This window comes from Entelurus aequoreus, linkage group LG18, assembly GCF_033978785.1.
Source record: "Entelurus aequoreus isolate RoL-2023_Sb linkage group LG18, RoL_Eaeq_v1.1, whole genome shotgun sequence".
NCBI lineage: Eukaryota > Metazoa > Chordata > Actinopteri > Syngnathiformes > Syngnathidae > Entelurus > Entelurus aequoreus.
Window position 1 is genome coordinate 4,974,444 of NC_084748.1, and position 26,198 is coordinate 5,000,641.

A 26,198-nucleotide genomic window follows, 5' to 3' on the forward strand; every position below is an offset into this window, starting at 1 on the left:
ATTAAGACACAGATACTTTCACACACACGCACATAAACACATATTTACACACACAGGTCAAGAAACACACAATAAGACACAGATACTTTCACACACATGCACGTAAACACACGTATTTACACACACAGGTCAAGAAACACACATTAAGACACAAATACTTTCACACACACGCACATAAACACATTTACACACACTGGTCCAGAAACACACATTAAGACACAGATACTTTCACACACATGCACGTAAACACACGTATTTACACACACAGGTCAAGAAACACACATTAAGACACAAATACTTTCACACACACGCACATAAACACATTTACACACACTGGTCCAGAAACACACATTAAGACACAGATACTTTCACACACATGCACGTAAACACACGTATTTACACACACAGGTCAAGAAACACACATTAAGACACAGATACTTTCACACACATGCACGTTAACACACGTATTTACACACACAGGTCAAGAAACACACATTAAGACACAGATACTTTCACACACATGCATGTAAACACACATTTTTACACACACAGGTCCAGAAACACACATTAAGACACTGATACTTTCACACACATGCATGTAAACACACATATTTACACACACAGGTCCAGAAACACACATTAAGACACTGATACTTTCACACACATGCACGTAAACACACGTATTTACAGACAGGTCCAGAAACACACATTAAGACACAGATACTTTCACACACATGCATGTAAACACACATATTTACACACACAAGTCCAGAAACACACACTAAGACACAGATACTTTCACACACATGCATGTAAACACACATATTTACACACACAAGTCCAGAAACACACATTAAGACACAGATACTTTCACACACATGCATGTAAACACACATATTTACACACACAAGTCCAGAAACACACTTTAAGACACAGATACTTTCACACACATGCATGTAAACACACATATTTACACACACAAGTCCAGAAACACACATTAAGACACAGATACTTTCACACACATGCATGTAAACACACATATTTACACACACAAGTCCAGAAACACACATTAAGACACAGATACTTTCACACACATGCATGTAAACACACATATTTACACACACAAGTCCAGAAACACACATTAAGACACAGATACTTTCACACACATGCACGTAAACACACGTATTTACACACACAGGTCAAGAAACACACATTAAGACACAGATACTTTCACACACATGCACGTAAACACACGTATTTACACACACAAGTCCAGAAACACACACTAAGACACAGATACTTTCACACACATGCATGTAAACACACATATTTACACACACAAGTCCAGAAACACACACGAAGACACAGATACTTTCACACACATGCATGTAAACACATATTTACACACACAAGTCCAGAAACACACATTAAGACACAGATACTTTCACACACATGCATGTAAACACACATATTTACACACACAAGTCCAGAAACACACATTAAGACACAGATACTTTCACACACATGCACGTAAACACACGTATTTACACACACAGGTCCAGAAACACACAATAAGACACAGATACTTTCACACACATGCATGTAAACACACATATTTACACACACAAGTCCAGAAACACACATTAAGACACAGATACTTTCACACACATGCATGTAAACACACATATTTACACACACAAGTCCAGAAACACACATTAAGACACAGATACTTTCACACACATGCATGTAAACACACATATTTACACACACAAGTCCAGAAACACACATTAAGACACAGATACTTTCACACACATGCACGTAAACACACGTATTTACACACACAGGTCCAGAAACACACAATAAGACACAGATACTTTCACACACATGCATGTAAACACACATATTTACACACACAAGTCCAGAAACACACATTAAGACACAGATACTTTCACACACATGCATGTAAACACACATATTTACACACAGGTCCAGAAACACACATTAAGACACAGATACTTTCACACACAGTGGAAGCGTGTCTTCACTTCCTGTAGGCGTCCCAATACTTGTGTCCACAGAGCAGCGTGGTCACATGACCTCCCACTAACCTGTGTGCAATGGTCATGACAGTCTTGTCACGGAACCTCTCTCTGATGGTCTTCTGCAGCAGTTTGTCCGTCTTCTGGTCCACGCTGGCCGTGGCTTCATCCACACACAGGACCTGCGAGAGGCTCACTTATGACACCAGGACCAGGACCAGGACCAGGACCTGAACACAGCTTCTCACCTTGGCTTGAGTCAGCAGCGCTCTGGACAGACACAGCAGCTGTCTCTGTCCCGCTGAGAAGGACCTGCCTCTGTCCTGCACCTCAGCATCCAGACCACCTGACACACACACACACACACACACACACACACACACACACACACATAAACACACACACACATAAACACACACACACACACACACACACACTGAGCTGGATGAGAACAACATCCTCCTCCTTTTGTTTGTTGTTTTTTTTAGCCCCGCCCCCTGGTCCCTGTCCCTCACCCATTGTATGGACCAAGGACCCGAGGTGGCACTGATCCAGGACCTCTAGGAGCTGCTGGTCCTGGTGTTGCTGGCAGGGGTCCAGATTCTGTCGGATTGTCCCGCTGAACAGGAAAGGGTCCTGAGGAATGATGGCCAGCCTGGACCTGCAGAGACCAAAGATCCACGTTGTCCTCGTTTTACAATTTGACTTGTCCATGATATTAATGTACCTGATTATTACATTATTATTACACATATGATGATTATTAATTATTATAACACATATGATGATTATTAATTATTATTACACATGTATAATAATATATAATAAATATTTTGTCTTTCTTAAGGGGGGGCATGAAATATTTTGTCCTTTCTAGAAAGCGTTTGAAATATTGTGTCTTTCCTAAGGGGGGGCGTGAAATATTATGTACTTCCTAGGGGGGGAGTGAAGTATTTCGTACTTCCTGGGGGATCATGAAATGTTATCCTTCCTAGAAGGCATGTGGAATATTTTGTCCTCCCTTCGGGGGATGTGAATTTTTTTCCTTCTTAGGGGGCATGTGAAATATTTTGTCTTTCCTAAGGGGGGGCGTGAAATATTATGTACTTCAGAAGGCATGTGAAATATTTTGTCTTTTTTTTTAAAGGGGGTGCCATGTGAAATATTGTGTATTTCCAAGGGGGGTGTGAAATATTTTGTCCTTTCTAGGTGGGGGCGTGAAATATTTTGTCCTTCCTTGGGGGGGCATTCAATTTTATCCTTCCTAGGGGGTATCTGAAATATTTTGTCTTTCCTAGGGGAGCGTGAAATATTTTGTCCTTTCTAGGGGGGGCGTGAAATATCTTGTCCTTTCTAGAAGGCATGTGAAATATTTTGTCTTTCCTAAGGGGGGGGGGGGGGCATGTGAAATATTTTGTCTTTCCAAGGGGGGCGTGAAATATTTTGTCTTTTCTAGGGGGGGCGTGAAATGTTATCCTTACTAGGGGTGTGTGAAATATTGTGTCCTTCCTTGGGGAGGCATGACATTTTATCCTTCCTAGGGGGCATCTGAAATATTGTGTCTTTCCTAGGGGGGCGTGAAATATTGTGTCTTTCCTAGGGGGGTGTGAAATATTGTGTCCTTCCTTGGGGAGGCATGACATTTTATCCTTCCTAGGGGGCATCTGAAATATTGTGTCTTTCCTAGGGGGGCGTGAAATATTGTGTCTTTCCTAGGGGTGTGTGAAATATTTTGTCCTTCCTTGGGGAGGCATGACATTTTATCCTTCCTAGGGGGCATCTGAAATATTTTGTGTTTCCTAGGGGGGCGTGAAATATTATGTCCTTCCTAGAAGGCATGTGAAATATTTTGTCTTTTTTTTAAAGGGGGGGCGGGGCATGTGAAATATTGTGTCTTTCCAAGGGGGGCGTGAAATATTTTGTCTTTTCTAGGGGGGGCGTGAAATATTTTGTCCTTTGTTGGGGGGGGGTGAGATTGTATCCTTCCTAGGGGGCATCTGAAATAGTTTGTCCTTCCTTGTGGGGTGGGGGCATGAAATTGTATCCTTCCGAGGGGTCATCTGAAATATTTTGTCCTTTCTAGGGGGGGGGGCGTGAAATATTCTGTCCTTCCTTGGGGGGGGCGTGAAATTTTGTCCTTCCGAGGGGTCATCTGAAATATTTTGTCTTTCCTAGGGGGGAGTGAACTATTTTGTCCTTTCTAGGGGGGGCATTAAATATTTTGTTCTTTCTAGAAAACATGTGAAATATTTTGTCTTTTTTAAGGGGGGGGGGAATGTGAAATATTGTGTCTTTCCAAGGAAAGCGTGAAATATTTTATCTTTTCTAGGGGGGGCGTAAAATATTTTGTCCTTCCTTGGGGGGCATCTGAAATATTTTGTCTTTCCTAGGGGAGCGTGAACTATTTTGTCCTTTCTAGGGGGGGCATTAAATATTTTGTTCTTTCTAGAAGGAATGTGAAATATTTTGTCTTTTTTAAAGGGGGGGGGGGCATGTGAAATATTGTGTCTTTCCAAGGGGGGCGTGAAATATTTTGTCTTTTCTAGGGGGGGCATTAAATATTTTGTTCTTTCTAGAAGGAATGTGAAATATTTTGTCTTTTTTAAAGGGGGGGGGCATGTGAAATATTGTGTCTTTCCAAGGGGGGCGTGAAATATTTTGTCTTTTCTAGGGGGGGCGTGGAATATTTTGTCCTTCCTTGGGGGGGGTGAGATTGTATCCTTCCTAGGGGGCATCTGAAATATTTTGTCCTTTCTAGGGGGGTGTGAAATAGTCTGTCTTCCCTAAAGGGGTGTGTGAAATATTATGTACTTCCTAGAAGGCATGTGAAATGTTTTGTCTTTTTTAAAGGGGGGGGCATGTGAAATATTGTGTCTTTCCAAGGGGAGCGTGAAATATTTTGTCTTTTCTAAGGGGGGCGTGAAATATTTTGTCCTTTGTTGGGGGTGTGTGAGATTGTATCCTTCCTAGGGGGCATCTGAAATATTTTGTCCTTCCTTGGGGAGGCGGGGGCATGAAATTGTATCCTTCCGAGGGGTCATCTGAAATATTTTGTCCTTTCTAGGGGGGGGGGGGGGCGTGTAATTTTTTCCTTCCTAGGGGGCATCTGAAATATTTTGTCTTTCCTAGGGGAGCGTGAACTATTTTGTCCTTTCTAGGGGGGGCATTAAATATTTTGTCCTTCCTAGAAGGCATGTGAAATATTTTGTCTTTTTTAAAGGGGGGGCATGTGAAATATTGTGTCTATCCAAGGGGAGCGTGAAATATTTTGTCTTTTCTAGGGGGGGCGTGAAATATTTTGTCCTTCCTAGAAGGCATGTGAAATATTTTGTCTTTTTTAAAGGGGGGGGCATGTGAAATATTGTGTCTATCCAAGGGGAGCGTGAAATATTTTGTCTTTTCTAGGGGGGGCATGAAATATTTTGTCCTTCCTTGGGGGGTTGTGAGATTGTATCCTTCCTAGGGGGCATGTGAAATATTGTGTCTTTCCAAGGGGAGCGTGAAATACTTTGTCTTTTCTAGGGGGGGCATGAAATATTTTGTCCTTCCTTGGGGGGGTGTGAGATTGTATTCTTCCTAGGGGGCATCTGAAATATTTTGTCCTTTCTAGGGGGGGGGGGTGTGTGAAATATTCTGTCTTTCCTAAGGGGGGGGCGTGAAATACTATGTACTTCCTAGAAGGCATGTGAAATATTTTGTCTTTCCAAGGGGTGTGTGAAATATTTCATTCAACTAATCACACCTGTGGTGCCTACCTGAGCTGGGCCACGCCCACACCGTTGACGTCCAGCCCGTCCAGGAGGATTTGTCCCCGACTGACCTCCACCATGCGGAACATGGCCAGGAACAAAGTGGACTTCCCTGAACCCGTGCGACCCACGATGCCCACCTTCTCCCCGGGTCGCACCAGCAGACTGACGTCATGCAAGGCGGGGGCAAGACCCTCCCTGTAGACCAGGACCACATGGCGAAACTCCACCCGGCCTTCTTCCGGCCACGAGGGGGCCAGCTGGGAGGAAGCAAGCAAACAGCGGTTCCGGCTTTCATGACCCTCGCCCAGGCTGTGCGGCTCCGAGGAAAGGCGAGTACCTGCGGGTTCTGCTGCTGAGGCTCCGCTGGAAGCTGGCTGGAGTATTCCTCCGCTCGCTCCACGCTCACCAGCTGCATCTCCGTCTGGGTGAAGCTGAAGATGAGGCCTGACAGCAGGGTGGTGATGGACAGAGCGTAGGACAGCGACAAACCCACCAAGCCTGACACAAATGGAACCGTGCTGGTCTTAGTTCAAGTCCTTTTCTGCCACGCCCCCCCTAAAATACTCATTTGTTATCTGTATGTGTCAAGATAGCATGTGTAGTGTTAGTAAAGAACGATTACCCCTTTACCCCCCCCCCCCCAACACCTCACCTGGATCAACAACATGGAAGTGGTGCTGGACGACCGCGACCACGCTGACGCCCGTCACCACGACAACCCCGATTAGCTGCAGGCGGATGTCCAGCCACTGCATGGCGGCGTTGCTCAGGAACACGCAGCGCTGGTTCAGTTCTAACCGCCGGACGTTCTCCTCCTCAAACCTACCGGGACACAAGTCCAGCGTTTGGTTTCAGTCCTAAGTTAGCATGCTAACAGTTAGCATTAATGAAGCGTCAAAATATGCGTCTAAGAGGCTTATACCTGCCAAATTAGCTAAAAAAAAGTTAGCGTGTTAACAGTTAGCATTAATGACGTATCAAAAACAAACGTCAATGAGGCTTATACTTGCAACACTTAGCTAAAACAAGTTAGCATGCTAACAGTCAGCATTAATGACGTATCAAAAACAAACGTCAATGAGGTTATACTTGCAACACTTAGCTAAAACAAGTTTGCATGCTAACAGTTAGCATTAATGAAGCGTCAAAATATGCGTCTACGAGGCTTATACCTGTCAAATTAGCTAAAACAAAGTTAGCATGCTAACAGTTAGCATTAATGACGTATCAAAAACAAACGTCAATGAGGCTTATACTTGCAAAACTTAGCTAAAAAAAAGTTTGCGTGTTAACAGTTAGCGTTAATGACGTATCAAAAACAAACGTCAATGAGCCTTATATTTGCAAAACGTAACTAAAACAAGTTAGCATGCTAACAGTTAGCATTAACGGAGCGTCAAAATATGTGTCTATGAGGCTTATACCTGCCAAATTGGCTAAAAAAAAAAGTTAGCGTGTTAACAGTTAGCGTTAATGACGTAACAAAAACAAACGTCAATGAGACTTATATTTGCAAAACGTAGCTAAAAAATATAAAATGCTAACAGTTAGCATTAATGAAGCATCAAAATATGCGTCTAAGAGGCTTATATCTGCCAAATTAGTTTAAAAAAAGTTAGCATGTTAACAGTTAGCATTAATGACGTATCAAAAACAAACGTCAATGAGGCTTATACCTGTAAAACTTAGCTAAAACAAGTTAGCATGCTAACAGTTAGCATAAATGACGTATCAAAAACAAACGTCAATGAGCCTTATACCTGTAAAACTTAGCTAAAACAAGTTAGCATTAATGACGTATCAAAAACAAACGTCAATGAGACTTGTATTTGCAAAACGTAGCTAAAAAATATAGCATGCTAACAGTTAGCATTAATGAAGCATCAAAATATGCGTCTAAGAGGCTTATATCTGCCAAATTAGTTTTAAAAAAGTTAGCATGTTAACAGTTAGCATTAATGACGTATCAAAAACAAACATCAATGAGCCTTATACCTGTAAAACTTAGCTAAAACAAGTTAGCATTAATGACGTATCAAAAACAAACGTCAATTATACTTATATTTGCAAAACTTAGCTAAAAAAGTTAGCATGCTAACAGTTAGCATCAAGGAAGTATCAAAAACAAACGTCAATGAGACTGATACTTGCAAAACATAGCTAAAAAAGTTAGCACGCTAACAGTTAGCATTAATGAAGCATCAAAATATGCGTCTGAGGCTTATACCTGCCAAATTAGCTATACAAAAAGTTAGCAAATTAGCTATATAAAAAGTTAGCATGTTAACAGTTAGCATTAATTACATATAAATAACAAACGTCAATGAGGCTTATACTTGCAAAACTTAGCTAAAACAAGTTAGCATGCTAACAGTTAGCGTTAATGGAGCGTCAAAATATGTGTCTATGACGTACCAAAATTAGTTATTAATGCTAACAGTTAGCATTAATGACGTATCAAAAACAAACGTCAATGAGACTTATATTTGCTAAACGTAGCTAAAAAAGTTAGCATGCTAACAGTTAGCATTAATGAAGCATCAAAATATGCGTCTAAGAGGCTTATATCTGCCAAATTAGTTTAAAAAAAGTTAGCATGTTAACAGTTAGCATTAATGACGTATCAAAAACAAACGTCAATGAGGCTTATACCTGTAAAACTTAGCTAAAACAAGTTAGCACGCTAAAAGTTAGCATTAATGACGTATCAAAAACAAACGTCAATGATACTTATATTTGCAAAACTTAGCTAAAAAAGTTAGCATGCTAACAGTTAGCATCAAGGAAGTATCAAAAACAAACGTCAATGAGACTGATACTCGCAAAACATAGCTAAAAAAGTTAGCACGCTAACAGTTAGCATTAATGTAACATCAAAATAAGCGTCTGAGGCTTATACCTGCCAAATTAGCTATATAAAAAGTTAGCAAATTAGCTATATAAAAAGTTAGCATGTTAACAGTTAGCATTAATTACATATAAAAAACAAACGTCAATGAGGCTTATACTTGCAAAACTTAGCTAAAACAAGTTAGCATGCTAACAGTTAGCATTAATGGAGCGTCAAAATATGTGTCTTTGACGTACCAAAATTAGTTATTAGTTATTAATGCTAACAGCTAGCATTAATGACGTATCAAAAACAAACGTCAATGGGACTTATATTTGCTAAACGTAGCTAAAAAAGTTAGCATGCTAACAGTTAGCATTAATGAAGCATCAAACCTGGCACAGCCGCCGCTCGCCCGGATGGTGGCGAGGCCGCTCAGCGTCTCGGAGAAGTGCGAGTAGACGGGCGAGAGCGTGACGCTGCACAGGCGCTTCAGCTCCCTGGAGGTGTGGCGGTAGAAGCGCTGCGTGCGCTGGTAGAGCAGCGCCAGGGGGGGCAGGGCCAGGAGGAGCCAGGGCAGGCCGTAGCTCATCACCACCAGCGTGCCCAGCAGACCCGACATGTTGGCCAGCAGGATGTTGAGGATGAAGGGCAGGCTGTCGTCCACGCCGTACACGTCCGACGAGAAGCGGTTGAGGATGCGGCCCAGCGGGGTGGCGTCGAAGAAGGTCACCGTCGCCTGGGGGGGGGGGGGGGGGGGGGGCATCAAGCCTGGTGAGGCGAACATGGACAGCGCTATTTTGGACGCACCTTGAGGACCCGCTGGAGGAGTCTGTCGTGAATGACGGCGGCGGCGCGGATGGCGCCGTAGGCGAAGAGGAAGGCTCTGAGGGCGGTGAAGACGGTGTTGGCCGCCGCCATGCAGCCGTAGACCGTCAGGTAAAACTGCACCTCGCCGCTCAGGTTGGCCGACCTGCAGGGGGGCGACTTTGGCGTTAGGACGCTGATGAGACTGGCGTGCTAACAAGCGTCTCCTCACATCAGGCGTCCGGCTGACAGGAGCAGCAGGTGAGGCGTGGCGAGGACGCCCGAGGGGTGAGTGGTGTTCTTCAGCTCCGAGATCCAGTGAGACAACCACCAGTCCGACACGTTCTTGGAGGCTGAATCCCAAACACAGTGCAGAGTTATTATTCCACTTCCAAAATATACATCTATGAGGCTGGTACCTGACATTTTAGCAACAAAAAAGGTTAGCATGCCAACAGTAAACATTAATGAAGTATCAAAACATACGCCAATGCTCGGGCCCAGCGGGTGTTGTTGATAAATGGCTTTGGCTTAGAGTTTTAACTTGCACTTACAGATGTAGCGACCAACTGTAATTACTGACAGTGGTTTTTTGAAGTGTTCCTGAGCCCATGTGGTGACATCCTTTACACACCGATGTCTGTTTTTGATGCGGTACCGCCTGACGGATCAAAGGTCACGGGCATTGCCGCTTACGTTGCAGTGATTTCTCCAGATTCTCTGAACCTTTTGATGATATTACGGAGCGTAGATGGTGAAATCCCTCAATTCCTTGCAATAGCTTGGTTGAGAAATGTTGTCCTTAAAGAATTTGCTCAGGCATTTGTTGACAAAGTGGTGACCCTCGACCCGTCCTTGTTTGTGAATGACTGAGCATTTCATGGAAGCTGCTTTTACACCCAATCATGGCACCCACCTGTTCCCAATTAGCCTGTTCACCCGTGGGATGTTCCAAATAAGTCTTTGATGAGCATTCCTCAACTTTCTCAGTCTTTTTTGCCACTAGTGCCAGCTTTTTTGAAACATGTTGCAGCCATTAAATTCCAAATGAGCTAATAATTGCAAAAAAATAAAGTTTCTCAGTGTGAACTAGGGATGTCGGGGGGGTTGGGGGCGTGGTTATTTACAGCTAGAATTCACCAACGAGTATTTCATATATATATATATATATATATATATATATATATATATATATATATATATATATATATATATATATATATATATATATTGTGGGAAGCAGATCAGAATCATATCCATATTTAAGTGTTACTTCTTTCTAAACTCCTATAGTCATATAAAGAATAGCTAGTATTCTTCCTTCTTTTGAGTCTCATAGTAAGGTGTCGGCCTTCTAGATTGGAATGTGTCAGAGTAGAGATAACTCGGAGTAGTCTAAACAAAGGGAGTGGGGGCGAGGGACAGAGGGAAGATCACGGGACTTTCGGGGGTTTGAGGGGAGACCGAGCTGGACCGGGCTGGGGAACGTTTGGGTACTGGATTGGTCTCACGTTTGTCCTCTAAGCTTGGAGAATAAACCACAAAATACCAACTACTGCCTGTTGATTGAATATAAACATCAGCTTATTGCCATAAAAAGAATCTGGGAGAGACTAGCAATTTGAATTCCCCATTGGAGGAATGCTGGTCAACGCAACAATATATATATATATATATATATATATATATATATATATATATATATATATATATATATATATATATATATATATATATATATATATATATATATATATATATATATATATATATATATATATATATATATATATATATATATATATATATATGTCTGTGTGGGAAAAAAGTCACAAGACTATTTCATCTCTACAGGCCTGTTTCATGAGGGGTTACCTCAATCCTCAGGAGATTTATAAATCTCCTGAGGACTTTATTTTATTTTTTTTTTCCATAAAGAAATACAATCATGTGTGCTTACGGACTGTATCCCTGCAGACTGTATTGATCTATATTGATATATAATGTATATAGTGTGTTTTTTATGTTGATTTGATTTTTTATTTTATTTTTTTTTATTTTTTTAATTCTTGTGCGGCCCGGTACCAATCGGTCCCGCAGCCCGGTGGTTGGGGACCACTGATGTACATGACTCTCTGGTTTTCACCTACAAATGAGTTAAAAACATTCTGAAAGAGCACCACAGATGTTGACAAATGTGGAAGTAGTAAGACTTAAGAAGTGAAAAGTGGACATGGTCTGAATATAGAAAAGTAGTGGAAAGACAGAAGTGTCGAAATAGATTGCTGCAATGTGTCAGGTGACCACCAGGAGGCGTTCCTACACACCTTGCATCGCCAGCAGGGACAGCAAAATGGACGTGGCCAAGGCTCCGCCCACTGCGGTCCAGTAGGTCCGGTAGACCCTCCACGCCAGGCCGCCCGCCTGCTTCTTCTCCGCCCCCGAAAGGTCGTCATGGCGACCGTCGTCAGCCCGCAGCTCCTCCTGCCCCTCCTCACTGAGGCCATCAGCCAGACATGACAGCTCTGTGCCTTTTTCTTTGGCTTTCCGCTGCTCGGGCCCCGCGTCTATCAGAGGGAGGATCTCTGCCGGGGAGCCTGGAAGTGGACAGGAGGTCAACATTGTCGTCCTCACCAGGTGGACTCGTCCGTACCCGTCTTGACGACGGTCCCCTCGGCCATGAGGACCACCTGGTCGGCGCCCTCCGCCAGCTCGGCGCGGTGCGTGCAGAGGACCCGGGTCTTCCCGCCCAGCAGGCCCATGATGCATCGCTGCATGAGGTGGCGGGCCACGTGCGCGTCCACCGCCGCTAGAGGGTCGTCCAGGAGGTAGATGTCTTTGTCCTGCAATCATCCAATCAGAGCACGCTGTTCCGTGTGGTGGCCACTGATTGGCTCGTCATGTTTATCTTGTCACGATGCCACCGAATTTAGTACAGGAGGTCCCAGATTTAGCCCAAAGAGCACGCAACAATCATTTAAATAGATTACAGTGGGAAGAGAAGTCACATGGCCCCGTTTATTTTGGCCTGGCCTCAATTCTGTGCTGTCGCACCTTCCCTTTATCTCTAAAATCCTCCAAAACAAATTGTTGCACAGCGGCTAAATGAATACTTAACGGCATTAAATTTAGTACATGAGGTCCGAGATTTAGCCCAAAAAGCACACAACAATAATTTCAATAGATTACAGTCCCATGGCCCCGTTCCTCGCAGTTTACCTGACACACGAAGCGTGACAAAGTGGGTGGTGCGCGATGCACTTAACCAGTAAAAATGTGTATGTGGCGATTTCAACTTTGACCACAGTGTCAGTTGCTATGTAGAGTGGCACTTTCCATCATTTTTTTTTTAGCAGACTGCATTGCATAATGGTTAACCTCCCCCGCTCTTCCTCTCACGCGAGATCCACCCAAACGGGGCCGAATGATTCCCTTCCCTACTGCAGGGCATAAATAGAGAAGAGGCATCGTGATAATGATGGAATCTGGCCGCAGGGAGATTTCAATTCATTTTTTAAAAGTCAACTTGTCGCCATCTTGTGGACAACATGAACAATTCAGGTCTTCGATAAATAATAATAATAAAACTGATAACTTGTATTTATAATTATAACATTTCAAATCTCAAAGTGCTGCCTTTTAAAAGACAAAAACAACAAATAAAAGACCACTTATGCTGTGAAAGTGGTCAAGTGCAGCATTTACTTATATGACCCAATGCAAACAACCTTCCCTAGTCATGGTGAAAAAAATAAAAATAAAGGTACCAACACAAAATGCAATCAGACATGGTCACACATAACACAATATAACACCATTTGTGGATATTATTAAAAACGTCCACGCACCGTAACACATTTCAGAATTACACCCATTACAATGCATGATGGGAAAAATGCAAAACCCTCCGGCACCGGTGTAACAGTTCATGAATGGGTGCGTTCTCTTGACCAATGGGCGATTCAACGATATCAATATTTATGAAAATGGATCAATTGAAAAATGCTTTTGATTAAATATTCTATATTTGTTTTCTTCTTCTTGGTGGGAAGAAAGCGGAAGTATGGAAGCAAGGTTGGTTGCACGAACAAAGGCACTCGCTCTCTGGTAACCCAGCAACGCAGGAAGTGATCACGTGACACACTAACACCCAATCAGGTGGCAGTATCAACTATCAAGTTTGCTCGTCTGGAAAAAGTCAAAATGAAGAAATTGTTGATAAAAAAAAGGAAACGTCAGTTTCTTAGTCAGACCATTGTGGTGTGTAAATGATGCAAGGCACTCGTCCACCCCACCAAAACAGCTAATAGCAAATCACCTTAGTCGCGCTCACCCTTTAGAGCACTTCCTAGCACTAAACCCGCAGAAAATACTTCTTCGGGTTTCTCTACGTTTGCATATTTTTATTTCTTCATCCTCTGCTTAAAAGACCTGGCCTCAATTCTGACCTCCAGCTAAACTACAGACTGGTGTCGCACCTCCCCTTTATCGCTAAAATCCTCCAAAAAATATTGTTCCACAGCGGCTAAATGAATACTTACCGTGTAACAATTGTTGTGAACCCTTTCAGTCGGCTTTCATTTTCACACTTTGCACTATTTTCTTACATATTCATGATTTTTGCACCTTCATTTTTAAGAGCTTATTGTTAAGTGTTTCATGCGATTTTACTATTTTGTTTACATTGTTTGTTTTTCATGCTTGTGTTGACATTTCCTCTCCTTTCTGCCTTGATAGCTGAGGGATTATAATCAGAGGAAGTTACCTCTATTTACCTGCCGCTTAACTACCGGCTGGTGTCGCACCTCCCCTTTATCTCTAAAATCCTCCAAAAAAAAATGGTTGCACAGCGGCTAAATGAATACTTAACGTGTAACAATTGTTGTGAACCCTTTCAGTCGGCTTTCATTTTCACACTTTGCACTATTTTCTTACACTTCATTAAACATTTCTTACATATTCATGATTTTTGCACCTTCATTTTTAAGAGCTTATTGTTAAGTGTTTCATGCGATTTTACTATTTTGTTTACATTGTTTGTTTTCCGTGCTTGTGTTGACATTTCCTTTCCTTTCTGCCTTGATAGCTGAGGGATTATAATTGGAGCTGCAACTAACGATTAATTTGATAATCGATTAATCTGTCAATTATTTCTTCGATTAATCGATTAATAATCGGATAAAAGAGACGAACTACATTTCTATCCTATCCAGTATTTTATTGGAAAAAAACCAGCATACTGGCACCATACTTATTTTGATTATTGTTTCTCAGCTGTTTGTAAATGTTGCAGTTTATAAATAAAAGTTTATTAAAAAAAAAAAAAAAAAAAAATTTATTTTTTTTTTAAATTAAATTTTTTTTTTTTTGAAACCTCTGCGCATGCGCATAGCATAGATCCAACGAATCGATTACTAAATTAATCGGCAACTATTTTAATAATCGATTTTAATTGATTAGTTGTTGCAGCCCTAATTATAATCAGAGGAAGTTACCTCTATTTACTTGCTGCTTAACTACCAGCTGGTGTCGCACCTCCCCTTTATCTCTAAAATCTTCAAAAAAATATTGTTGCACAGCGGCTAAATGAATACTTAACATGTAACAATTGTTGTGAACCATTTCAGTCGGCTTTCATTTTCACACTTTGTACTATTTTCTTACACTTTATTGAACATTTCTTACATATTCATGATTTTTCCACCTTCATTTTTAACAGCTTATTGTTAAGTGTTTAAATGCGATTTTACTATTTTGTTTACATTGTTTGTTTTCCATGCTTGTGTTGACATTTCTTTGAAGTTCCCTCTATTTACCTGCCGCTTAACTACCGGCTGATGTCGCACCTCCCCTTCATCTCTAAAATTTTCAAAAAAAAATTGTTGCACAGCGGCTAAATGAATACTTAATGTGTAACAATTGTTGTGAACCCTTTCAGTCGGCTTTCATTTTCACACTTTGCACTATTTTCTTACACTTCATTAAACATTTCTTACATATTCATGGTTTTTGCACCTTCATTTTAAGAGCTTATTGTTAAGTGTTTCATGCGATTTTACTATTTTGTTTACATTGTTTGTTTTCCATGCTTGTGTTGACATTTCCTTTCCTTTCTGTCTTGACAGCTGAGGGATTATAATCAGAGGAAGTTACCTCTATTTACCTGCCGCTTAACTACCAGTTGGTGTCGCACCTCCCCTTTATCTCTAAAATCCTCAAAAAAAATTGTTTGTTTTCCATGTTTGTGTTGACATTTCTGCCTTGATAGCTGAGGGATTATAATCCGAGGAAGGTTACATTTGCAATAAAAAATACATTTTTCTCCTGCTCTTTATTTTCCACGGCTCATAAAAACATAAATAATTAAAGCTGCAAGCAGCGTTGGTCGGGCCCGCATATTTGGCAGGTGCTAGTCCTAAGTGGTCAGTGTATGAAATCTAGCTCTAAGTCAGACCTACATAGAGGTTTTTGTTTCATGTCTCTACGATATTCGTACTGGGAGTTAGAGGAAGTTGTCTCTGTGTTTTTTTCCTAGGTGCTGCGGCACAGTGGTTCGTTGAAGGCTCGTAAAATCAAAACCGTAGCACTTATCCAAACTCTTTGAGTATCCTTCAATCAGAAGGGTTCAATCTCTCTCCTGTAGTAGTTTGAAGCCGGAATGACAAACACGCTCAGAGGATATAATGTTTGATGTTTGGTGACGTTTTTTTTACAAAAATTTAGTTTTGAAGGGGAGATTGCAAACTTCCTGTTGATTTTTGCTGAAGGATGTCAATCTATGTCTAAGTGAGACCTACATAGAGGTTTTTGTTTCATGTCTCTAAGACGTTCCTACCGGAAGTTACAAGCAGTTTTGTCTGTGTTTTCCTCTGAGGAGCAGTTTTGTCTCTGTTTTATTCAAAAATTGCGCTAGAGCGCAATTTTGAGTTTTGGGTAGAGATGTCCGATAATATCGGCCGGCCGATATTATCGGCCGATAAATGCTTTAAAATGTAATATCGGAAATTATCGGTATCGTTTTTTTTATTATCAGTATCGTTTTTTTTTTTTTTTTTTTTTAAATTAAATTAACATAAAAAACACAAGATACACTTACAATTAGTGCACCAACCCAAAAAACCTCCCTCCCCCATTTACACTCATTCACACAAAAGGGTTGTTTCCTTCTGTTATTAATATTCTGGTTCCTACATTATATATCAATATATATCAATACAGTCTGCAAGGGATACAGTCCGTAAGCACACATGATTGTGCGTGCTGCTGGTCCACTAATATTACTAACCTTTAACAGTTAATTTTACAAATTTTCATTAATTACTAGTTTCTTTGTAACTGATTTTATATTGTTTTACTTTCTTTTTTATTCAAGAAAATGTTTTTAATTTATTTATCTTATTTTATTTTATTAATTAAAAAAAAAAAGGACCTTATCTTCACCATACCTGGTTGTCCAAATTAGGCATAATAATGTGTTAATTCCATAACTGTATATATCAGTATCGGTATCGGTTGATATCGGTATCGGTAATTAAAGAGTTGGACAATATCGGAATATCGGATATCGGCAAAAAGCCATTATCGGACATCCCTAGTTTTGGGGTTCGGTTTTTTTATTAGATCGCAATTTCCACCAGTCCTGATGTGTGTGAAAAGTTTGGTGAGTTTTGAAGTATTTTAAGGGTGTCAAATTACAGCTCAAAGAGGCAAAAATGAGTGTTTTTAGTACAATTTTGTCTTGAAGGGGGATTTGCCAACTTCCTGTTGGTTTTTGCCTGAGGATGTTAAATTATGTAATTATGTAAATGTAGGTCTAAGTGAGACCTACATAGAGGTTTTTGTTTCATGTCTCTACAACCTTCTTAGTGGGAGTTACAGGCAGTTTGTTTTGTGTTTCTTCCTAGGGGGCGCTAGAGCGCAATTTTGAGTTTTGGGGCTAGGTTTTTTTTATTAGATAGCAATTTTCGCAGGTCCTGATGTGTGTGTCAAATATGGTGAGTTTTAAAGCATGTTAAGTGGGTCAAATTAGGGCTCAAAGAGGCGGCGGAAGAAAAAAAAAAGAATAATAATAATAATAAAACCTTACAAATTCAATAGGTCCTTTCGTCCCATTGCAAAAAAAGGACTCCCTTTGGGATTCCTTTGACAATGGTCCGTGCGGGCCCTAATTATCAGTATGGAGCGATATCAAACACTGGTATCGTGATACGGTTTTCAGCACTCACCATGTAAACAGCTCTGGCGAGGGCCAGTCGGGCCTTCTGACCTCCACTCAGAGTGACGCCGTTCTCTCCCACTTCCGTGCGGTCGCCATGCGGTAGAATCTGACATGGATGAGGAGAACTGGCGTGAAACGGAAGCGGCGGCAGACGCGGCGGCGCGACGTCACGTACCCTGAGGTCGTCTGACAGAGCGCAGGCTTCGATCACTTCCTGGTAGAAGGCGGCGTCGTGGTCCTTCCCAAACAAGATGTTGTCCCGTACGGACGCGTGCTGGATCCACGGCTCCTGCGACGCCAGACCGAAACCAGACTGGCGGTCCGCGACGTACACCACGCCGCTGTGCCTGTGCGTCAGCCAGCGGTTAACTTCCACACCTTGCTTTGGCGGGCGTCGTACGAGCTTCTGCTTTTACCTGCAGAGTTCTCCCGTGAGAGCGGCCAGCAGGGAACTCTTCCCGCATCCCACCTTGCCCACCACCACCGTCAGCGAGCCCTGAAGCCCACAAAATACTCCAAAGTTCTTCAACATGCTGAAGAAATCCAATGCGAGTCAAGATCTGCGAAGACAGGGGTGTGGAAAGCGCGGCCCGGGGGGAAATCGCAACCTGCAGTTCATTTTCTAACCGTATTTTTCGGACTATAAGGTGCACTTTTTAAAATCCTTTTATATTTTCTCAAAAACCGACAGTGTAGCAATTTTATTTGGCACATGGTGTAATGATAAGTCTAGCCAGTAGATGGCAGTCACACATAAAAGATATGTGTGAACTGCAGGTTGAAGCTTGTTCAATAAATGACGCAAGCAAGTACCCGTAAGCAAGCAACACCGAAACTTTGACGTTTCGTTGCAGATGTCAAACCCAAGTCCCGGGGGCCAAATGTGGCCCCGCCATTTCATTTTATTTGGCCCTCGAAAGCCTGGAAATAATATGTACTGTAACTTTTCTTACTCTATGTGTTATTTCTTTCTATTTTGGGGAAGAAGAAAAAAGTACTCCATGTAATCGCAAATTATGTTCACTTAAATATAGTCTAATTATGCAAAAATATATGATCAAACATTCAAACCATTTTTAAATAGAAATAAATACTAATAATAATTATTTCAAAACATGTTATCCGTCAAATTGTGCAATGTAAAAGTAGCAATAGATTTCATGGTCAAATTGTGAAATTTACTGTGGTTTTTACAGCATTTTTCTCTAAATAAAAAAAACAGTACTTTAACTTTTTACTGTAATAAACTGTGGTGCTATTTTTGGCATTTACAGTAATAAAACCGAAAAATCTACAGTTGTTGATTCGCGGTAAAAAAAAACAAAACCCTAACAAACTGGCAGCTCAGGTGCCAAAATTTTACTGTAAAATGGCAGTTTTTTTATTAACAGTAAAAAAACTAATGTAAACCTTACAGTAAAATTCTGGCAACTCACCTGCCTTTTTTTCACCATAAAAACAGCAGTACTGTTTTTCCATTTAGAGTAATATACACTACATTTTGAGGTGAAATTATTGCAATTTACCATATTTTTTTTACATTTTAGTTTAAAAAAAATCTAATAAAATGCATTAAAAAATTGCGTAATACTAGTATTCACCGTTAGACGCGGCCAAACATAACTGCCACGTGGTCCTCAGTGAAAACCACTTTGACACCTCTTATATAGAACATTACACACGGCGCTCCAAAAACGGTCAAAATGTTTTAGTCCGACTTTGGTAAGCTGCAAAGCCGCACCGCTTGAAGGTTTGTCGGAGCATTACGGCTACCATAGTCAGACGTACTGTGCTTCAACATACGGTATTATTGCGGTGTATAACAAGCTATAATCATATTTAAAGTCAAAGTTAAAGGCCTACTGAAAGCCACTACTACCGACCACGCAGTCTGATAGTTTATATATTAATGATGAAATCTTAACATTGCAACACATGCCAATACGGCCGGGTTAACTTATAAAGTGCAATTTTAAACTTCCCAGGAAACTTCCGCTTGAAAACGTCGCGGTATGATGACGTATGCGTGTGACGTCACGAGGTCAAGGGAAGTGTTTGGACCCAATTCAAATACCTCTGTTTTCTTCGACAAAATTCCACAGTATTCTGGACATCTGTGTTGGTGAATCTTTTTGCAATTTGTTTAATGGACAATGGAGACTGCAAATAAGAAAGTTGTAGGTGCGATCGGTGGAGCGGCGGACTACAGCAACACCAACACCAGGAGGTTGTGTTGTGTTTGAGCTGGATAGCAGACGCACTACCGTGAGTACAGCTTTGGCTTCCAAACATTTGATCGCTTGCCCGTACGTGCGTGTCGATATGTGCATGTCATGTATGTAACTTTGGGGAAATATATGTTTCTTGCCGACTCTGATGGCGGCCGGGGTGTCGTCAAAAGCGTACAACGCCCGCCGCCGCATCTAAGTTAGCTTCTATTTTTTTAGCTTCGCCAAGCTGAAAAATATTAACCGTGTATTTACATGTTCATGGTTTAATAGTATTGTTGATCTTCTGTCCATCCTTCCAGTCAGGGTTTTTTTTTAATTTAGTTTCTATCTGCATTTGAGACTGATGCTATCACGTTGGCTACGTAGCTAGGTTAGCTTCTATTTTTTTAGCTTCGCCAAGCTGAAAAATGTTAACCGTGTATTTACATGTTCATGGTTTAATAGTATTGTTGATCTTCTGTCTATCCTTCCAGTCAGGGTTTTTTTTAATTTAGTTTCTATCTGCATTTGAGACTGATGCTATCACGTTGGCTACGTAGCTAGGTTAGCTTCTATTTTTTTAGCTTCGCCAAGCTGAAAAATGTTAACCGTGTATTTACATGTTCATGGTTTAATAGTATTGTTGATCTTCTGTCTATCCTTCCAGTCAGGGTTTTTTTTTATTTAGTTTCTATCTGCATTTGAGACTGATGCTATCACGTTGGCTACGTAGCTAGGTTAGCTTCTATTTTTTTAGCTTCGCCAAGCTGAAAAATATTAACCGTGTATTTACATGTTCAGTCACTGTGAATGTCCATTTCGCGTTCTCGACTCTCATTTTCAAGAGGATATAGTATCCGAGGTGGTTTAAAATACAAATCTGTGATCCACAATAGAAAAAGGAGAGAGTGTGGAATCCAATGAGCCAGCTTGTACCTAAGTTACGGTCAGAGCGAAAAAAGATATGTCCATCACTGCCTCTCAAGTCCTTCACTGTAACGTTCCTCATCTACGAATCTTTCATCCTCGCTCAAATTAATGGGGTAATCGTCACTTTCTCGGTCCGAATCTCTCTCGCTCCATTGTAAATGGAGGAATACTAGCTCCTGTGACGTCACGCTACTTCCGGTACAGGCAAGGCTTTTTTTAATCAGCGAGCAAAAGTTGCGAACTTTATCGTCGATTTTCTCTACTAAATCCTTTCAGCAAAAATATGGCAATATCGCGAAATGATCAAGTATGACACATAGAATGGATCTGCTATTCCCGTTTGAATAAAAAAAATTCATTTCAGTGGGCCTTTAAAGTACCAATGATTGTCACACACACATTAGTTTCATGTTAGTTACGCAAATTAGAAAATGTATCCAGTAACAAACATGTCCGCATCATTCTACTTACTGCTACCATTATTCTCTGACTCATTTCACACCTCCAGATAATACAAGTATGGTTCTTGCTGATATCGCACTTGGTCAATATCGGTTGGACAATACTAAAAACAAGCCGTGGTTGGACCCTGCCTGCCTCAAAACGGCGTCTGAACGTGTAAATGTCCACGTGTCTTCGCACCTTTCGTATTTGTAGATTGAGGTTGTGCAGCAGTAGACTGCCGGCGGCGGCGGTGGCGCCGTGGTCTCCTTCCGGGTCCCGGTGCCAGCTGAACGTGCCCTGACTCAACAGCACCGCCGTGTGGTCGTCTTCAGGTGACACTGCGATCACAGAATGTCAATCAGTATCGAAACGATTTGTGTGGAAAAGCAAATGCCTTTACTGACATTTTATTGACTTTAGTGTTGACATGGTCACACCCCCCACTCACCATAATGACATTAGAAACTACTGCGTCTTCAGATTGGAACGTGGTCGTGAGTTTTAGAACAAATCTGGCACCAAGGGTTGTTTTCACATTAACTTTGAATATCCGACAGTCTGATTCTGATCAAATTTGCCGCCATCTTGTGGACACTGAGTAAATCAGATCAACGTCCCGTTAGTCTGCATCCCAACGAGACCGGAAATATCATGCAAGTGTTTGTTTTATTATTGTTAGTTTGTATGTATGCTAATGCTATGGTGTCACAATAAAGCTACATCCGTTTAGCACTCTGCTTTTCTAAAACTTATTGCTCATCCTCTTTGTGTTCGGGCTCAAAAATACACGGTCATCATTTTTCCCAAAGTAATCGTTGTTGGCTCTCACAAAGACGGCTTGATTAGCATTGTTGTTGATGGGGAAGGGATCTGTGGTTCCTCCTCTACGTCACGGATCACGGGACTGGCTTCCTCGTTATCGCTCAAAATGGCTCGGGAATCTCCGTAAGATTGGTACTATTTTGATCGCATCTGTTTACTCGCAAACTTTGCAAGTCTTTAGGTGTCATAAATCAGATAAATGTGATAACAGCTTCAAAATAGAGGCCACTTGTTTTTCCACTCTACTGGTAATTTAAGCATGACAAGATGACATTTGCAAAGCTTTGCTCACCCACCATAAACTGAGTGGAAACACTACTTTCGCTGCTGTGCTAAGCTCCAACAACACACCGCTGCGCGCGCACAGCACTCGGAGTAGTGCGCGATTAAATTCTGACCGGGGAAGCACAGGAAGCCTACTTTAGGTCCGTCGTGTAGTTCCGTTGTGGCGTCCTCAAAAATCCAAACATTTTAAAAGCAAGAATTGAAGTTAATGCATATTTTAAATAAAGGTAACATTCATAGGTTTTTAATAGAGATGTCCGATAATATCGGCCTGCCGATGTTATCGGCCGATAAATGCTTTATAATGTAATATCGGAAATTATCGGTATCGTTTTTTTTTTTTATCGGTATCGTTTTTTTGTTTTGTTTTTTTTTTGTGTTTTTTTTTAATTAAATCAACATAAAAAACACAAGATACACTTACAATTAGTGCACCAACCCAAAACAACTCCCTCCCCCATTTACACTCATTCACACAAAAGGGTTGTTTATTTCTGTTATTAATATTGTGGTCCCTACATTATATCAATATATATCAATACAGTCTGCAAGGGATACAGTCCGTAAGCACACATGATTGTGCGTGCTGCTGCTCCACTAATAGTACTAACCTTTAACAGTTAATGTTACTCATTTTCATTAATTACTAGTTTCTATGTAACTGTTTTTATATTGTTTTACTTTCTTTTGTATTCAAGAAAATGTTTTTAATTTATTTATCTTATTTTATTTTATTTAAAAAAAAAAACAACCTTATCTTCACCATACCTGGTTGTCCAAATTAGGCATAATAATGTGTTAATTCCACGACTGTATATATCGGTATCGGTTGATATCGGTATCGGTAATTAAAGAGTTGGACAATATCGGAATATCGGATATCGGCAAAAAGCCATTATCGGACATCCCTAGTTTTTAAGACCTTTCAAAATCATATTTAACACCTTTTAGGAGATTTTAGAAGAATTTTAGACATTTTAAAGCCTAAAGTCAAATTGTTGGATTTAAGACTTTTTAAGACCCCGCAGACACCCTGATATTGGCTGATATCACTCATGAATAGGGTTGTCCCGATACCAATATTTTGGTACTGGTACCGGTACCAAAATGTATTTCGACACTTTTCGATACTCTTCTAAATAAAGGGGTCCACAATAAATGGCATTATTGGTAGGGATGTCCGATAATGGCTTTTTGCCGATATCCGATATGCCGATATTGTCCAACTCTTTAATTACCGATACCGATATAAACCGATACCGATATCAACCGATACATACAGTCGTGGAATTAACACATTATTATGCTTAATTTGGACAACCAGGTATGGTGAAGATAAGGTACTTTTTAAAAAAATGAATCAAATAAAATAAGATAAATAAATTAAAAACATTTTCTTGAATAAAAAAGAAAGTAAAACAATATAAAAACAGTTACATAGAAACTAGTAATTAATGAAAATTTGTAAAATTAACTGTTAAAGGTTAGTACTATTAGTGGACCAGCAGCACGCACAATCATGTGTGCTTACGGACTGTATCCCTTGCAGACTGTATTGATATATATTGATATATAATGTAGGAAGCAGAATATTAATAACAGAAAGAAACAACCCTTTTGTGTGAATGAGTGTAAATGGGGGAGGGAGGTTTTTTGGGTTGGTGCACTAATTGTAAGTGTATCTTGTGTTTTTTATGTGGATTTAATTTTTTAAAAAAACCCAAAAAAACAAACAAACAAAAAAACGATACTGATAAAAAAAAAACCGATACCGATAATTTCCGATATGACATTTTAACGCATTTATCGGCCGATAATATCGGCAGACCGATATTATCGGACATCTCTAATTATTGGCTTTATTTTAACAAAAAATCTTAGGCTACATGAAACATATGTTTATTATTGTAATTTAGTCCTTAAATAAAATAGTGAACATACTAGACAACTTGCCTTTTTAGTAGTAAGTAAACAAACAAAGACTCCTAATTAGTCTGCTGACGTATGCAGTAACATATTGTGTCATTTATACACCTATTATTTTGTCCACATTATGAGGGACAAACTGTAAAAAAAATATTATTAATCCAGTTGTTCATTTACTGTTAATATCTGCTTATTTTCTGTTTTAACATGTTCTATCTACACTTCTGTTAAAATGTAATAATCACTTATTCTTCTCTTCTTTGATACTTTACATTAGTTTTGGATGATACCACAAATGTAGGTATCGATCCGATACCAAGTAGTTACAGGATCATACATTGGTCATATTCAAAGTCCTCATGTGTCCAGGGACGTATTTCCTGACTTTAAAAACATAATAAACATTTAAGAAAAACATTTTGTATATTGACGTAATCATAGTAGTATCGACTAGATACGCTCCTGTACTTGGTATCATTACAGTGGATGTCAGGTGTAGATCCACCCACGGCGTTTGTTTACATTGTGAAGCCGGTGAGCTATTGTAGCCTCCTACGGTGTGTAGTGAAGCAGGTTTAGCTATTCCTCATCCTCCAGTGATAATAATACTTGTAAGAAACTTGCTTTTTATTGTTGCCATGGAGGCGAGGATTAGTGATTTAGAAGTAGCTAAAACACTGCCGACTGCGGATGGATGTCTTAAAGCAGCTCTTCCTGAGGGCGTTCCAGTTTTATAACATCACCTTTATCTTACTTTTTACACCAAAATGCGTCCATTCTCCCTTTTCTGTATACACCCTGTGTCTGCTTGTAAGTACTCCGTGTGTTTGCGCTGCCGAACATGCTCGTCTGCTCGTAAAACCAGCAATTTTTAAACTTTTTTTTAAAGTGCAAACCGGTACTTTTCAAACAGAGTTTAGTACTGAATATGATTCATTAGTACTGCGATACTGTACTAGTACCGATATATATATATATATAAGGATATTTTTATATAAGGTATTTTTGATTCATTAGTACCGCGATACTGTACTAGTACCGATATATATATATATATAAGGATATTTTTATATAAGGTATTTTTGATTCATTAGTACCGCGATACTGTACTAGTACCGATATATATATAAGGATATTTTTCTATAAGGTATTTTTGATTCATTAGTACCGTGATACTGCACTAGTACCGATATATATATATATATATAAGGATATTTTTATATAAGGTATTTTTGATTCATTAGTACCGCGATACTGTACTAGTACCGATATATATATATAAGGATATTTTTATATAAGGTATTTTTGATTCATTAGTACCGCGATACTGTACTAGTACCGATATATATATATAAGGATATTTTTATATAAGGTATTTTTGATTCATTAGTACCGCGATACAGTACTAGTACCGATATATATATATATATAAGGATATTTTTATATAAGGTATTTTTGATTCATTAGTACCGCGATACTGTACTAGTACCGATATATATATATATATATATAAGGATATTTTTATATAAGGTATTTTTGATTCATTAGTACCGCGATACTGTACTAGTACCGATATATATATATATATATATAAGGAAATTTTTATATAAGGTATTTTTCATTCATTAGTACCGCGATACTATACTAGTACCGATATATATATATATATAAGGATATTTTTATATAAGGTATTTTTGATTCATTAGTAGCGTGATACTGTACTAGTACCGATATATATATATATAAGGATATTTTTATATAAGGTATTTTTGATTCATTAGTACCGCGATACTGTACTAGTACCGATATATATATAAGGATATTTTTATATAAGGTATTTTTGATTCATTAGTACCGCGATACTGTACTAGTACCGATATATATATAAGGATATTTTATATAAGGTATTTTTGATTCATTAGTACCGCGATACTG

At 39.9% G+C, this 26,198-nt stretch overlaps 1 protein-coding gene across 1 annotated transcript in view; it reads right to left on the reverse strand.

Moving 5' to 3' along the window:
- Positions 1–26,198, reverse strand: part of abcc10 (ATP-binding cassette, sub-family C (CFTR/MRP), member 10) — a 47,067-nt gene that overhangs the window by 1,466 nt on the left and 19,403 nt on the right. The window contains exons 6-20 of the mRNA XM_062026344.1: positions 21,429–21,568; positions 18,063–18,142; positions 17,822–17,993; positions 17,654–17,752; positions 12,082–12,271; positions 11,756–12,025; positions 9,661–9,781; positions 9,432–9,594; positions 9,017–9,360; positions 6,444–6,613; positions 6,129–6,289; positions 5,795–6,048; positions 2,555–2,700; positions 2,288–2,385; positions 2,109–2,221 (exon numbers count right to left, since the gene is read on the reverse strand). Coding sequence (XP_061882328.1) covers positions 2,109–2,221; positions 2,288–2,385; positions 2,555–2,700; positions 5,795–6,048; positions 6,129–6,289; positions 6,444–6,613; positions 9,017–9,360; positions 9,432–9,594; positions 9,661–9,781; positions 11,756–12,025; positions 12,082–12,271; positions 17,654–17,752; positions 17,822–17,993; positions 18,063–18,142; positions 21,429–21,568 — 2,521 coding nt within the window. The remainder of the gene's footprint in view (positions 1–2,108; positions 2,222–2,287; positions 2,386–2,554; positions 2,701–5,794; positions 6,049–6,128; positions 6,290–6,443; positions 6,614–9,016; positions 9,361–9,431; positions 9,595–9,660; positions 9,782–11,755; positions 12,026–12,081; positions 12,272–17,653; positions 17,753–17,821; positions 17,994–18,062; positions 18,143–21,428; positions 21,569–26,198) is intronic.